This window comes from Malaclemys terrapin, chromosome 1 (genome assembly GCF_027887155.1).
Source record: "Malaclemys terrapin pileata isolate rMalTer1 chromosome 1, rMalTer1.hap1, whole genome shotgun sequence".
NCBI classification, from domain to species: domain Eukaryota; kingdom Metazoa; phylum Chordata; order Testudines; family Emydidae; genus Malaclemys; species Malaclemys terrapin.
Window position 1 is genome coordinate 324320282 of NC_071505.1, and position 16152 is coordinate 324336433.

General features: G+C 43.4%; 1 protein-coding gene across 3 annotated transcripts in view; it reads left to right on the forward strand.

Moving 5' to 3' along the window:
* The first annotated feature begins 321 nt into the window (after positions 1–321).
* MTMR2 (myotubularin related protein 2) overlaps positions 322–16152 on the forward strand; it is an 83661-nt gene continuing 67830 nt past the window's right edge. For 2 of the 3 annotated variants that reach the window (XM_054015608.1, XM_054015609.1), the window contains exon 1: positions 322–484. In XM_054015608.1, coding sequence (XP_053871583.1) covers positions 405–484 — 80 coding nt within the window. In that variant the 5' untranslated portion in view covers positions 322–404. The remainder of the gene's footprint in view (positions 485–16152) is intronic. The other variant, XM_054015610.1, reaches the window with a different exon arrangement.

Consider the following 16152-nt stretch of genomic DNA (forward strand, 5'->3'; position numbering starts at 1 on the left):
CGGGCCGGCCAGCCACCCTCCTCAGGGCCGGGATGGAGGGGCTCGCCCCCGCCCCCTCTCCCGGGGGCTAGCCGAGGGCACTGGGCAGGCGGCCCGGCGGGAGCCCTGCGGAGGCTGCGTGGTCGGATGGTCCCAGCCTCCTAGCGGCCTCCCGCGGCCCGGCTCGGGGGGCGTCTCTCCTCCCCTTCCCCGCCGGCCGGCTGGACTGCGGGGCCGGGGGGCTGGTTCTTCCCCCGCCCCCTCGCGCTGCACGCCGGGCGGACATGGCAGCCGCCCGGCCCCACCTCGGCCGCCCTGCTGCAGCCCGCGGGCAGCCAGCCGGCCCCGGGCCCCGAGCCTGAGCGGCCGCCGGCGGGACCCGCCCCTTCCCCATCTCCATCCCCCGCTCGCAGCCGCCGCCCGCGATGGAGAAGAGCTCCAGCTACGAGAGCCTCGGCTCCAGGCCGGCTGCAGCCCGCCAGCCCAGCGTGGACTCGCTCTCCAGGTACCCCGGCTCCCCTGCAGCCACCGCCCGCGGCAGCGGGGCCGGGCTCTGGCTTTGGAGCTGCCGCCCGCGGGGCCTGCCTGGCCGGCGAAGGAAGCCACCCGGGGGGTGTCTCTGGCGAAGCCTTTGCTGAGCAAACCCTGCAATAACCCCCCACCCCCGCGTGTGAGCAGCTGCTGCTGCCGGGGCCGTTTCCTCCCCTGCCCGGGGATATTCCGCCCCTGCTTCGCTTGTGGGCGCCCGGTCTCCAGCAGTCACATCCCTGCCCCGGGGGCTGCTACATTGGGGCTGAAGTTTCTTGGAGGTGGGGGTGGAAATCAGGTGTCTGGGTCCGTTTGGGGTGGTCCCCGTAATCAGCCCTTAGAAGAGGATATGGGTCCGGTGATTGATGGGTCTTTTAAAAAAAAATAAACAAAAAATCCACTGCCAACAAAGCAAAGAAACGGTGGATAAAAGCGATGGGACTGGTGCAGTTTTTAACCCAGCAGGGGAAAGGGATTGAGGTCCCATGTGGGGCAGGGCTCCGTGATTTGACATTTGCCCTTGGATGTGGGTTGAAGCATTCAGCCTGGATTGATGGCTCACGCTGAAGCTGAAATTGAGGCTCAGGAATAGCATATGTATTTTTAATGTAGTGATTTGTAGTTGAATCTGTGTTGATTTAAAAAAAAATGGACAAAGAAAAAGAAAATCCCCTAATAACTAGTTTGTAAACTTCCAATTTTTTGTGATTACTTGATATTTTGTAAAGGTTTTTGCAAATGCATAACTTTCACTTGTTTTAAAACATAACTTTTGCTTGAAAATCAGTAAAAACTCTAAGAATATTGTGTAATTATACAATTCAGCACTTCTTAAAAATCTGTCTGGTTTATCCATTGGATCCCATAAGAAGTGATTGTTTGTGTGTGTTTTGGTGTTTACAAAATTACACTCCTATTGTATAGTTATTGGTAATGATGCTTCTGGGATATGTTGGTAGTGATGTTTGACCATTTATTAGTTAGCAGTTCCTAACTTTTGAGTGCTTGACTTTGTATCCTTAATAATTTGCTTACAGTGTTGTAGCTGTGTTGGTCCCAGGATATTAGCGAGACAAGGTGGGTGAGGTAATATCTTTTATTGGATCAACTTCATTCCAACTTTTATTGGAAGTTGGCCCAATAAAATATATTACCTCACCCACCTTGTCTCTGTAACAACCTTAATAATCTGTTGTTGTTTCTGTATAATTTCCTAGGTTTTCAAAAAAGCAAATAGAAAAAACAGAATTTCTATCATGTGGCATCATATTTACACTCACATGGGTCATCAGCAAGGTTGGAACCTTTAGATCAGTGGTTCTCAAACTTTTGTACTGGTGACCCCTTTCACATAATAAGCCTCTGAGTGCGACCCCCCCTTATAAATTAAAAACACATTTTAATATATTTAAACACCATTATAAATGCTGGAGGCAAAGCGGGGTTTGGGGTGGAGGCTGACAGCTCGTGACCCCCTCTGTGTAATAACCTCGTGACCCCCTGAGGGGTCCAACCTCCAGTTTGAGAACCCCTGCTTTAGATTCTCCCACAAGGACCGCTGCCACTTGAGCTAACTGAGTTACTGATAGAACTAGTAGGTTGTCATCCTCTATTGTGGACCAGCACTAAAAGGGAGTGGGACACTTTGCCAGTGGGTTTTACAGATGTTTGCTGACATCAGAGGAATGGTAAGACTCAGGAATCTTGGGCTCCATTCCAGTCCCTGGAGTCTCCAGTCCACCCAGTCTTGTTGCCCAGCCATTCCCAGTTCCCTCCTCCCAGGTCCTCATCTGATCTGTTTTTCCCACCCTGGCTTGAAGTCAACCCCCATGCTGAATCACAGAGCTTCCCCCTCCCCCCCAGCTCCTTGTCAAATCTCTCTCCTCTACCCTACTGGTTCTCAGTCCCAGTCCCCTTGCCCAGCCTGTCCCAGTTGCTCCAGCTCCTCATCTAATCTCCTGACCCCTACCCCAGCTCCCAGTTTACCCCTTGGTTTCTCTTCCTGGATCCCAGTCCCCCCCACCCCAACTCCCAGTTTCTCTCTACACCCCCCCATGCCAGCCTTCAGTGCCAGTTTTGGGCTCCCAGTCCCAATCTACTTCCCTTTCCCCTCCCATGGGTCCAGCTCTTCTCCCCTCTTCATTAAAATCAAGACGATTTCTCCTCCACGCTGATCATTGAGGGTATGTCTACACTTTGAGCTGGGAGTTTGATTCCCATCTCATGGAGGCATACCAGCCCTAGGTCTGGTGAATTAGATGAAGGTTTCTAACCATCAGAGGAGTGAAGTTCTGGAACAGCCTCCCAAGGGGAGCAGTGCGGGCAAAAAAACCTAACTTGTTTCAAGACTGAGCTTGTTAAGTTTATGGAGAGGATGGTATGACAAGACTGCCTACGATGGCATGTAGCTGAGGTGTGGCTGCTAGCAGCAAATCTAATGGTTGGTGATGGGATGCTAGATGGGGAGGGCTCTGAGTTACTACAGCAAATTATTTCCCCATTGTCTGGGTCTTGCCCACATGCTCAGTGTATAACTGATGGCCATATGTGGGGTTGGAAAGGAATTTTCCCTCAGGTTGGATTGGCAGATACCCTGGGTTTTTTCGTCTTCCTCTGCAGCATGGGTCACGGGTCACCTGCAGGTTTAAACTAGTGCAAATGGTGGATTCTCTGTAACTTGAAGTCTTTAAATCATGATTTAAAGACTTCAGTAACTCAGTCAGAGGTTAGGGGTCTATTTCAGCGGTGGGTGGGTGGGTAAAGTTCTGTGGCCTGCAATTTGCAGGAGGTCAGACTAGATGATGATCCCTTATGGCCTTAAAGTCTGTCTAGGAGTCTGATTGAGCTAGCATGCTAAAAATAAACTGTAGTTGCAGCAGCCTGAGCAGCAGGTGGCGCTAGCCATCCCAAGTATGTACCCATCGGAGAAGCTAGGTGCACATACAGGGCAACTTGCCCCTTCCGCTGGTGGCACTACCATGGCTGAAGTCTATATTTAGCTGGCCAGCTCAATCAAACCTAGCGTTGGTATATCTCTTTGAGCTGGGAATCACACCCCCAGTTCGAAATGTAGATGTACCCTGAAAGCTCAGGAGTGACAGCCTCCCCACTCTCAGTTCAGGTGACCAGACCTAGCATGGTCCAGAGCTGCGGTCCTTGGGCTGGAGCATGCCCTGTGTGGATGGAATCTTTGGGATTTAGCTGCTAAAATCTAAGAAGTCTCTACTAAGCATGTGTGAACTGTGGTCTCCCCCCACACCCTCAAGGTTTATCTCTGAGCCAAATTTGGGTGGATTTTCAGGGGGGTGGCAAAAATCACATTCCTGACACAAAGGCTATTCCCCATACAAATTTCAAGTCCCTGCTCCGAAGGTCACCAGAATTTTTTAACATGAGCATAACCATATATTTTCCCTTAGCCTTGTTCTTAGCAATGGCTGAACTGCTTTAGGTGGAATTTTCCATTAAAATTCAGCCGAGTCAGACCCCTTGCATGAAAAATTTCATCCCAAGCTGTTAAAGTTTGGCAAAGTTATAAGCAACTGAAAACAGGGTGTTCTAATGGGAAGTGTTAGGAAACCTGCATAATATATGGTAGTACCATCCCCTCCTGTAATTCTAAACAACAGATTTTCTGTTTGCCTGTCTCTCTCACAGAGGGTTATTTATTAATTAAGGCTCCAGTCCTGTGAAGATGTGAGCATATATGTAATTTTATGCACATGAGTAGTGCCATTGAATTCAGTTGAATTACTTATGCATAAAGTTACACACACTTAAATTTTGCAGGATTGGGGCCTAGTTTGTAACACCTTTCCTGGAGACAGTTGTGATTTACTTCTTTAAGTCTTACTTATAATAATTTGATCTGCTAGACTACAGTAATGTTGAGTTGTTACAGTGTGATTGTAGTTATGTGTTATAGTTGCAGTATATCAGCTTGCTAAAAAAAAAATCTTACATTTTTATGGGGATGGTGTGGGGAGTACAGTGTACTGTGCAGGTGCCATAATTAGTTTTATAAATCTGACTTTCTTATTTAATAGTAATAATCACCTTCTGAATATAGATATAATTCATTCAAAATTCACAACTCTTACCTGTGTAAACATGAAACCTTGTTGGGTTATAGGAGCGTGAATATCCATTTTAAATGACACTAAAAAAACTGGAAAAGTGAAAGATGACTTGACAGATATGATGCATTTATACCCCACCCTGACATAATTTTATCGTACAGCTTTCTTAGATCTGATTGCGAAGTTAGGTCAGTTGTGTATGCCTGTAAGTACATAAGATGTGTTTCTGGAAAAACACGTGCATACCCTAGAACTCACATAAGTAAAGGTACTTGCATGAGAAAGTGCTCTCAGGTTGATACTGTAGTTTTTTGGGAGTTAGTTTTTTCTTTGTAGTGAAATGTGTGGGATATATCAGCAATGGTATTTGACATTTTATATACTTTAAAATGGAAGGATGGTCTAGTGGTTAGGGCACTAGCCTAGGACTTGGGAGGTCTAGGTTCAGTTCCTTGCTCTGTCACAGACATCCTGTCTGATCTTGTGCTTCAGTTCTCCATCTCTAAAAATGAGGATAGTAAAACTTCCTATCTCACGGGGTGTTTGTAGGACAAATGCATTAAAGATTGTGAAATGCTTTGATATCTACCGATGAAAAGCACTATATAAGAGCTAGGTGATCTTATTATTAATAGAACCTGGTATGTGTGCATTTCATGAGTAACATGCAGAAATAACTCTTCATGGGACTAAACAAACTGTTGCCCATTTTCTACCCCAACCTAGAAGAACATTTGAGAACCAGTTTGCCCTCTGTTGCACGCAGAAGGCGATGACGAGCTTGGCCATAAAAATTGATTCCCTTTTGCAGTGTATGAGGTTGAATCTTTGTCAACAGCACAGATAAGGAGTTAGTGATTTTTCTCTCTGTTATGGAGGAGTCTTTCTCCCGTGTCTTCTCCCATGATGATATATCACTGAATTTGGCTGCTTTCACTTACCACCACTTGTCAATCAGCTGGCTTAGGCACTGATATTTCTCCATTCATTACTCAGCACAACTGACCTTGTCGTTGAACGGAAAATGAACACCATCCATCCATAGAGTTTTTAGCTTTGGCTTTAAAAGACAATGCAAAATATTTCCCCCTTGCATATAAACTTACATTTAACAATCACAGTATAGAGCCTTGGGGTAGAATTTTCAAAGATGACTTAAAGTCCATTGGCTTTCAGTAAAACTTAGGCTCTTAAGTTCTTAAGGGCTAGACTTTTAAAAAAGTATTTAGACACCTGAAGATGCAGATATGCACCTATAGGAATTAGGCAGTTAATGGGATTTTCAAAAGTATCCATCTGCATCTTCAGGTGCCTAAATACTTTAAAAAATCTGTCCTTAAGTGCCTGACACTACTGAAAATGGGACTTAGCCTAAGTCATGTAAATGCTTTTGAAAAATTTACTTATGGTAAAATATTGATGGGTTTCTCTTTAGTGTATTAAAAAAAAGTAATAGCCTATTTGAACACCAGAACTTAGATTTCCTCAAGCAATTAAAGATGTCTGACAAAGAAAGCAGATTATAAAGGAATGCAAATCATATATATCTGATGTAGCACAGAGTATTTTTAAAAGGTATTTGGAATAGATCTCCAGCTCTGGGTTCTGTTGTTGTGCCAGATGGATGGGGGTGAGACTAGCAACTAATGAGAGGTGGAGTAGGGGGAGGAAGTGTTCAACTATCTCCCACCAAAGAGCATTCATGTGCCTTGGGGAATCATACCAGCTAGCAACCGCCACCAATTCCTTTATTCTAGAGCTCTGTATCTACAGCGTTCAAGTTATTCTTTGCCCTGCTTCTGAGAAGTGATACTTTAAATTCTTAGCTCTTTCCTTTTGGTGGTTCTGCTTTCTTTTCATGTCAATCTGTTTTACTACTTCTTCACGTAAGCTAGCTTACCTGCAAAAGGAAAGATAACTTTAGAACTCAGAACATCTCATTTTTGTGGATGTTGTCTTGAACTGTAAAGACTAGATAGTTTGCATTTAACCTTTTAAAAAAATCTCCTGATTCCTTCTATAAATCCATTTTGTTGTAATAAAAGGCCTTTGAGGCACAGTCCAAAAATGTTGGATGGCCTAGCACAGGTGGAAAGGTTTATTGCTCACTCAAGAACCCTGATCGTTTTAATGGTATTGAAATGTATATATCAACTGAGAAAGTTAGGTCTCATGCTCCCAACAGTGTCTGAGCTCACCATGGAATGTCTTCAGGACGCTGGAATCTATAGTTTACAATGACCTTGTATCTGAAGTTTTGACTTCAGGAGAATTACTTGACAACTTTAACTCAGAAATAAACTGAATTTGGCTTAACCTTTGTTAAAACAAACTGTTTCTAAAATTGAGAGAAAGCCACCAACGAGTGATGTTCATTTTGAAATCAAGCTACATAACCACACAGGTGATGCGAACACACCCCACAGTGAGGATTTATAAAGTTTGTTGTCCCATTGGGTAGCAGTAGTCCAATGCAATACTCAAGCAACAGTCTGTTCTGTCTACTAAGAAACAGATTCAAAGTGCCTGTGGGAATTATGGAGGCACTTGAATACTAAACAAACCATATTATGGGAAAAGAGGTAACAATTAATGTTTTAACCCTATTTTATGAAGAATACAACTAGTTCTAACAGCAATCGTTTAGCTCAGGGGTTCTTAAAGTAGGGATTGTAATCTCTGGAGAGTCACAATCATGCTCCCTTTTCTTCCCTTTCTTAAAATAATTATACCACTTAGTGTTATGGATCCATTGATAACTTTGATAACATGAATTGAGCATAAACAGATGCAGTGATGCCTGCCTTAATCTGCAGACAGGCTGAAACAATAGCTGTAAGTGGTGTGAAGGGCCCCGTTCATCTTGATTATGGCCCTGTGGATACCTGCTCGGACGGCAATTTAAGGTCCTATTTGAAAAATTTTTCCCCGAGGACAAGGCTAACATTGGAAGGAGATGGATTTGGAATCCCTTTAGGGGCTTTCTCTCTGAATTTTAGACACCAAAACCACATTGCTGCCAGATATGTCACATTGGTGGATTGAGTTGCCTTGTGATGACTCATTGACGTTACAGTTTGAAAGAGAAGATTTTTTTTTTTTGCCGGTTTTGGTGATCAGTGAAGCACAAATATCCATCACTTTTTTCAAAGGCTGTGAGAATGCTTCTTCCTTTTGATTCCTCATATATATGTGAGGCAGGATTTTCAGGAATGGGTGCCATTAGAAATAAGTACAGTCGGTGGCTGAGTGTTGAGAATGAGCGACTTTTGTGTCTGAGAAACTTCACGCTGTGTCTAGAACCTGTTAACAACTCCAGACAGGCTCATCCATTCTTAATAATCATTAATGTTAATACGTGAAAGACAAATTATTACACTTAATTGAAACAGAAATACATTTGGGTGCAAATTTGTACAACTGTACATTTTTGTGTATGTTGCTAACATAATGAATGGATTATAAAGCCTTATAATTCATTTGTATCATAGGGAAAGTCCATTTTCAGGGGCTGAGGATTTTGGGAATTGTGAAAATACTAGTAGCCTAAAAGGGGGTGACAGTTTTGAAAAGTTTAGGAATCACTGACTGAGAAAAAATGTAATCTTCCAGGAGCTGTCAAAATAACAATCTTCAACCTACTTTGGTACTCTCTACTTTTAGCTAATGTAGGTTCTAAACATCCTTGGCTGCTCTGACAATTCGCCTCGGCATTTTTTTGTCAAGGACATATTTTGCCCAATGATGGTAATTCATACTAAGAACTCTTGGGTTTTGGTCAACATTATCCTTCCATCTTCTGTTTAGTCAGACACCATAAGGGTATCTGTCTTCTATCATCTCAACTATATGTCCTCTTCACAGAAGTAGTTGCTTTCATCATTTCCTCCCTTTAAATTATTGTCCTGTTAGCTATGCTCCTTTAATTATGTATAACTTTTACTTCTACTGTTTTCTTATCACTGTTCTTTTTCTAATTCATTTATGGCCTCTGTACAAAGACAGGAACTGATTCTGAAAAATAAGGAAAAGCCAAACACACCCTCTCAGCCTAATCAGCAGGATCTATAAGCTCCTGGCTTCTCCTTCATGATCCTTTTTCTCTTGACCTACTTAGCTGCTATTGTTTATTCAGTGCTTATGGTGTGTCCGGTGCTGTATAAAGAGGCATGAAAAAGATTTGAGGGATGGTGGTGGATAGTCAGCTGAACATGAGTTCCCAACGCAACACACTGGCCAAAAGAGCTGAAGCGGTGCTTGGATGCATAAACAAGAGAATCTCAAGTAGAAGTAGGTGGTTTAGGAAGAGCACAGGAAGTGAGAGGGGAAGTGGGAATAAATGAAATGAGGAATCCTATTACAGTTAAGTTTCACTCCCAATAATCAGTAGTGCATTGTAAGACAGTTAAAAGTGAAAGGTGGGTCTGTTTTTAGCTGCTCTAACTATCACTACACTTCTGCAAGGGTTGGTTGAAAAAATGCAACAAGACCCAGAAAAAAATTCAGTGGAATTTTTCGTGTTCTTGTTCCCCCTTTTGTCTACTGCCTCTATTTTCTTTTGGCAGATAGTTTTTAGTCCCACCGTTACATGACTAGATAACTTTTTCCTACTTTTCTCTGGTCTTTTACACTCCATTAATTATTTTCCATTCCTTTCCAACTTCCCACCTACCTTATGGAGCGAAAGAGCTAGTGGTTCTCTAATCCACACCCCCAGATGCAGTAAATAACATTTGAAGTGCTGTTCTAGTCAATAAAGTGACTATGTAAAAATGTCACCATTTTACAGATCTCTGTATACTCAGTCATCTGTTGACTTCGATGAGAAAAATAAATCCTCATTCCTTTTTATGCATGTTAGTCCTGTAGAGTCAACACAGCTGAGAGAGAGGGAGCTGGATTCTACTCCATCATGTGGCTCATAAACAGACTTATTTATTATGTTTTAGTCAGTTACACCTGACTAAACCAATTGAAGACAAATAGAGGTTGCTCAGGTGGTATTGAGCACATAAGTTAAAGCCAATGTGGTTGCACAGATGTAATTGAACTCTTCTTACTAGAGATGATCTGTGAGATAGAAAGAACCTTGCTTAACCCTCATGTTGTGTTAGCTGGGTTGACAGTTGAAAAAATGCAAACAAACCCAAAGGTCATCTTTTTACTTGTAAACTGAACACATTTGATCCAGAACCTCTGCAATGTCTTTTTAACAAAGTCACTCTTCAGAGTAAGCTGAGATTTGAAATTCAGGCTGTCCTTATAACTGAAAACGGGAGTCCCACTGCCTTATTGAGAAGGAATGATCTCAGCTCCTTGGACAGTTATTGTGTCCCCAGTTACTGGGAGCACCTTACATCAATGTACGGAAGCTCAAAGGCCCAGATCCTCAAAGGTATTTAGGCTCTTCACTCCCATTTATTTCAGTGGAAGGTAGGAACCTAAATACCTCTGTGGATTTGGGCCACAGTAACTATTTAAGTATAAGCTTTATTGGAGATGTATCCCCAGAGCATCTCACTAACCTCTGAAAGTCATGGCCCAGCATGCAATGGGCTGTGTAAAACCTCAGAAGAATTTTCAGAGGAGGGAGCCCCACGGTGGGAGGGGCAGGCAATCTCTTCTGTGGTTGTTCCAAAGCCCCAATCAGGAATTTGGATGGGATGTTCCCAGGACCGTATGATGCTGGATGAGCCATTCTTGAGAGGGGGGAAATGTAGCAGAGTTTCCTACTGGATGCCATCACTTATGAGCTAATATCTGCTGTCAAGCAGCTGATCAGCTGTGACCCATTACTTATGTGATTACATAAGAACGGCCATACTGGGTCAGACCAAAGGTCTATCTAGCCCAGTATCCTGTCTTCCGACAGTGGCCAATGCCAGTTGCTTCAGAGGGAATGAACAGAACAGGTAACCATCAAGTGTTCCATCCCATGTTGCCTATTCCCACCTTCAGGCTAGGGACAGCATTAGCAACATCAGTATAGCTTCTGGTGATCTGGTGGGGGCAGGATCATAACCATCTTCTTCATTGGTTGCGATAGGACAGCTACACTCCAGTGCAGTAGATGGATGTATTTCTAGGTTAATATGTTCTGATTCCAGACCATGACTCCAAGTGGTCTCAAGCAAGGAAAAGCAGATACCCTATTGCTACATTGCTAAAAAGTTACCTCCACTCAGCAGAAGAGGTGCCCTGGCCTTAGATTTTTCCCTCCTCTTTTAGGAGGGGAGGAACTATTTAAATGCCTTTTTTTTTTCTTATTTAGGTGTTTAAATCCATTGGCAGCTCAGGAAAGATGAGTAGTTATTTTCTTTAGCAGAATAAATTCTTTTCTGGGTGGGACAAACATAACTTCCATTATTTATGGAGATAACAGCCTTTACTGTTAGATGAGCAATCTTGCAAGATTATCCTCAGTATATAGATGTGACAATTGATATATAGAGAGGTTGGGGACTCACCTTTTCAAAAGTGATCACTCATTTTGGATGTCTCCATTTTTGGTGCTCAGCTTGAGACAGACAGAACCAGATTTTCCAAACACCATTTAGACACCTTCAGAAGTGGCGAGTATGTCAAGTGCTAAACTCTTTTGAAATCCTGGCCATGCGTCACAATGGGAGCTGCTGGCCGCTGAGCTCTTTTAAAAAAATCTTATTTAGGTACCTATGGGATTTGGGCTTTTTTAGAAATCTGGTCCTAGTTGTGGGTGCTGAACACTTGGGAATCTGGACTGTGGGGTCTGATTTTCAGAAATGCTGAGAACCCACATCTCCAGTAGATGTTGATTTACCTAGGGACACGTAACAGTTCAGTGACTGACCTGGGATTAGAAAGTAGGCTTCTGATCCCTATTCCAGGCTTCGTCTGCAGTCAGAGCACACTGCATCTCAACATCTGACTGCTAGAGAATATCTAGGTATCCGTTGGAGGATTTCTACTGGATAATAGGTGACTCTCCAAATGGGGGCGTATTTATGTGCTGTATTCAAAAATACATTTTCTTCTTTCTTTTAATTAATCCCAGTCTGGAATTACAAATGTCAATGATTAGTCATTTGCTGGTATTCTTAGTAACTAATTTTTTTAATGAAAGATAAACAGCATGTTTGACAGTACAAGTTATTTTCTTATGCAAGTATTTAAAAATAGAGAAAGGAATGCAACAGAATAAGGACTGAGTTATGGTAGGTATACAGACTTACTGTTAAATTGGTGTGTACAGCGGCTAGCATAATAGGGTCCTGTTCGTGACTGGAACTTCTAGGTACTACTGCATTACAAATAAGTTATTTTATCTGTTCATCCTATTTGGGCTATCTTCGGTTTTCTGGTCTTTTTCTTGATCCAGTTCTTACAAGTTTTGTTACCCTAATTATCACTTGGTAAAGATTTAAGATCATCAATTAGTTTCAGTTTCTGATTTTTTTTTCCCTTGCACGCATTGGGCTGATCTAACGTGCTGACTAGTAAGGGCCCCTAACAAACTGTTCTCTGGGGAATCACTGGAATACATCAACATTTTGGCCATGGCTTCATCCTTATCCCTGCTCTTCAGAGAAACTGTGCAACATAGTACAATCTCTCTCTCTCTCTCTCTTTTTTATAGGCTGTGTTTGTTTCTTGACTCTGAAATACTACCTCCACTTTCTTTTCTCAGGGGGAACCTTCTTCATTCAGAGTTCAGTCCTGCTCTCTGCCGTGTTGCACCTTTGGAAAGCACTGAGTAGGCCTGGTAGATTTTCCGACCTTCACAGTACTCTCCTGCCCCATCTTTTAGCAATGGCCCACTGTGTGTGAGAGGGCTGAACTGAGTAGACCCTTAGCAGGCAATGTTGTTTGAGAGGTTTGACAGTAATCTACGAGGACTCTAATTTAGGTTACATACCCAGTTTACATTTTTGAACCTCCACCCTTTAAATGTAATTTATTTATTTTTTATTTTAAATGTTAAGTGAAGTTTTAGTGATTAGAAATGGGACCATATTGGATACCCTATAAACAGAAAACCTCAGAGTGCACAACAGGCCCAACTTAGGTTTCCCTACACTGACACACAGGACCGGCTCTAGGCATCAGCAAACCAAGCACGTGCTTGGGGTGGCACAATTCCAGGGGTGGCATTCCGGCCCCCTTTTTTTTGCTTCGGCAGTTGTGCTCTCGGAGTTGTTGTTTTTTTTGCTTGGGGCGGCAAAAAACCTAGAGCCGGACCTGCTGACACAACAGTGTGCCTCAATCTTTATTGGGGTGTCAGGGAGAATTATTTGGCTTGCCCTCATCATAATATCCGAGCACCTTACCATCTTTAATATATTTATCCTCACAAAATCCCTGTGAGGTTGGGATCATTATTCCCATTTACACATAGGCAACAGCGGCGCAGAGAGACTAAGGCCCAGTTTCTTAAAGGCATTTACGTGTCTAACTCCCATTGATTTGAATGAGAATTAGGCACCCAAATAACTTTGAGGGGCTAGACTGTAGGGCCTAAATCCTAATGATTTCAGTGAGACCTAGGCTCCTAAGTGCCTAAGTCACTTTTCAAAATGGGCCTGATGTGTCTAAGTCACCTGGGCCATACACCGCTAAGCGGAGCAACTCCTAAATACCTTTACAAATATGAGTCTGAGTGACTTGCCTGAGGTCACACAGGAAGTTTGTGGCGGAGCAGGGAATTGGACCTGGGTCTCCCAAGTACTAGGAGAGTGCCTTAACCATCCAACAATCCTTCTCACTCTTCCTTCTTGGGAGTGGTGATTCATTTGCCCTGCCCATCAGTCACTGTTATTGCTACTAAGTCTGCAACCAAAATGACCAGTGATGGTGGTGGTTTTTGCAATGCGGACACTGATCCAGAAGAAACTGGACTAAGACCAGCTAAGTCACTTCACATGGGTTATCCGTCTGCTTTCAGATAGTAAGAAATTTTGATCCCTCCTGACATGGACTGAATTTCAACTGATGATGCAGAGGTAAAATGTGGTGTATTCCCAGTACTCATCTAAAATCTTTTGGATAAGAATATTATTTTGGCTTTTCCTTTGCAGCTGAGTGCCATCCTGCACCAGCCTGGAGCCTGTTACTAGGCGGATTCCTCTTTTGTTTCTCTCATGAATACAGATCATGATGTCATCGTCTTCCATGTGATGTTTTTGATTTGGGCCTATGTCACTTGTATTCTTCTGGTTTTACCTTCTGGGCTGTTTGACTCAGGAAAGCGGGATACCGAGGGCTGCTTGTTGTTATTAATTATGTGCTGCTTTTCAGTTAGGCTTTGGGTGTTGGCTTTCTATCCTTGGAACCTTGCTAATATCTCAGACAATTGGCCTGTTGTTTAGCCAGTGCTGCAGGCCTTTTGTGAATTTTGGTTAAAAAAAATAATAAAAGAATGACTAATTGAGCATGAGCAATGCTGGTGAGACTGTAGTCCATTGTGTAACTATTGAGAGCAAAATTTGCATTCCTAGAAAAGCTTGTTCACGGTCAAAATATAGGGCACTCTCTTTATTGCTCATGGGAAAACATGTACTATATATTCAGCTCAGGATGCTATTTAAAAGAATCAACTTTATAGAAAGTGACATTTTCTTTGCTTGGAACACTGAAGTCAGATTGAAACCCTGGTTTGCTTGGCAACAGAAGTGAATCTTTCTTATTCAGGCAAGTATCGCGGGGGCTATTTTAAGTCTGTCAAGCACACGCACAATGATTTGTGTGCTGCAGTGGCTTCTTTTAAGATTGTTTAGCACTGTGACATGGCCAAATCTTTTGAAGGGGAAGGCTACAGTCCTATGTTATATAACTATCTGCCTCTTCTGAGTGCCAGAGAGCACCCGCCAATTGTCTCTCTCTTATTTCAAAAATATATTTGTCTGTGGCTTTTTTCCTGAGATGTGTAAGTCAAGCAGAAGATAAAGTAGGTATCTAACAATGTTCAGAGAAATCATGACTTCTAGGTAACTCCTAAATGTAGTCAGTTGTATACTGAGTACATGTACAGTATAAATACAGTATGCTGAGCTTTTGTATGTGTGCATGTTTTATATAAATGTATAATAGATTAAGTTGCTCTCTGTATGTGCATTCTGTTGTACGTAGGATAATCTGTTTTTTTGGTCTATTTTGGTGTGAAGATTCAAGTCTGACTCATCGATGAATGGGGGATAATGGTTCCTTTGTCCATCTTCTCTGTTTAGACCAGTGTTTCTCAAATGCAGCCCCTGTGGCCGCATGCGGCCACCAGGGGGTTTTCTTACGGCCACAGCCTCCTGGGCAGTGATTAGGGGGGTGGGGCAGACGCAAAGCAGCGGCCCCTCCCCAGGGGCCACCAGGAGTGGTTTGGCCCTGCCCCCCCTTTGGAGAGACACAAGCTGGAGGAACAGGCAGCCAGTGAGTTCCCCACCTTCCCAGGGGCAGTGGGATCGGGCTTCAGCCCTCGGGTGGCAGGCTCCAGCCACGGGGCTTCGGGTTCTGTCTCCTGGGCATGGGGCTTTGGGCTCCAGCCCCAAGCTCGTTCCCCCATCACCTTTGCCCCCCACTGCTTCCCCCAGTGCCCCATCACCCCTGGCCCCTGCTGCCTCTGTACCTACCTCCCTATCCAAGGCTTAACTTGTCCCTGGGCTTGCCGGGGCTGAGTAAGTCTGTTGTGAAAAGTGATATTTGTGTGTTTGTTAATGTAACTTTTCACAGCACACTTAATAGCTAGCAAGTCTTTAAAAAACAACAACCAAAAAAAGCAACAGAAACAATAAGAAAAATGACAAGAATGGTCAAAGTACTTTATTTGTGTTTCTATTCTGTTTAGGTCCAATAAAGAATAGAGACAACTTTACACTATTTTTATTATTGAGTCTGTTTTAAAAAAAAAAAAAAAACCCACCCTACATAGATAGATTACAATGATTTGGACACGTACCCGTGCAAATTTATTTCTTTTTTTCTAAAGTTAATTAAGTATTTTAGGAAAAATTGTCACAGCAAGCGTTGGTGGCTGCACTCTGAGGCCACGAAAAAATTTGTTTTGAGAACCCCTAGTTTAGACTAAGGCTAGGTCCACACTGGGGGGGGGGGGGGGGGGAGTGATCGATTTAAGATACGCAAATTCAGCTATGCGAATAGCGTAGGTGAATTCGACGTATCCGATCCGACTTACCCCGCTGTGAGGACGGCGGCAAATCAACCGCCGCGGCTCCCCCGTCGACGGCGCTTACTCCTACCTGGGCTGGTGGAGTACGCATGTCGATTCGGGGATCGATTGTCGCGTCCCGACGAGACGCAATAATTCAATCCCCGAGAGATCGATTTCTACCCGCCGATCCAGGCGGGTAGTGAAGACAAGCCCAAAGAGAGTTCTTCGGGGCCCAGACTGACTGTCTGCACTGTGTATGTACAGTGCCTAGCACAGTGGGGCCCAAATCTCAATTGTGGCTTTTAGGTGTTAGTGTCATACAAATCAATTAAAATAGTAATCTTTAAATGTTGTAGTTTGGGATCCTATTCTGCAACCCTTACACAGGCACAAGCACTCTACTCCTGCCGATAGGCAAAGCAAGCATCTGTT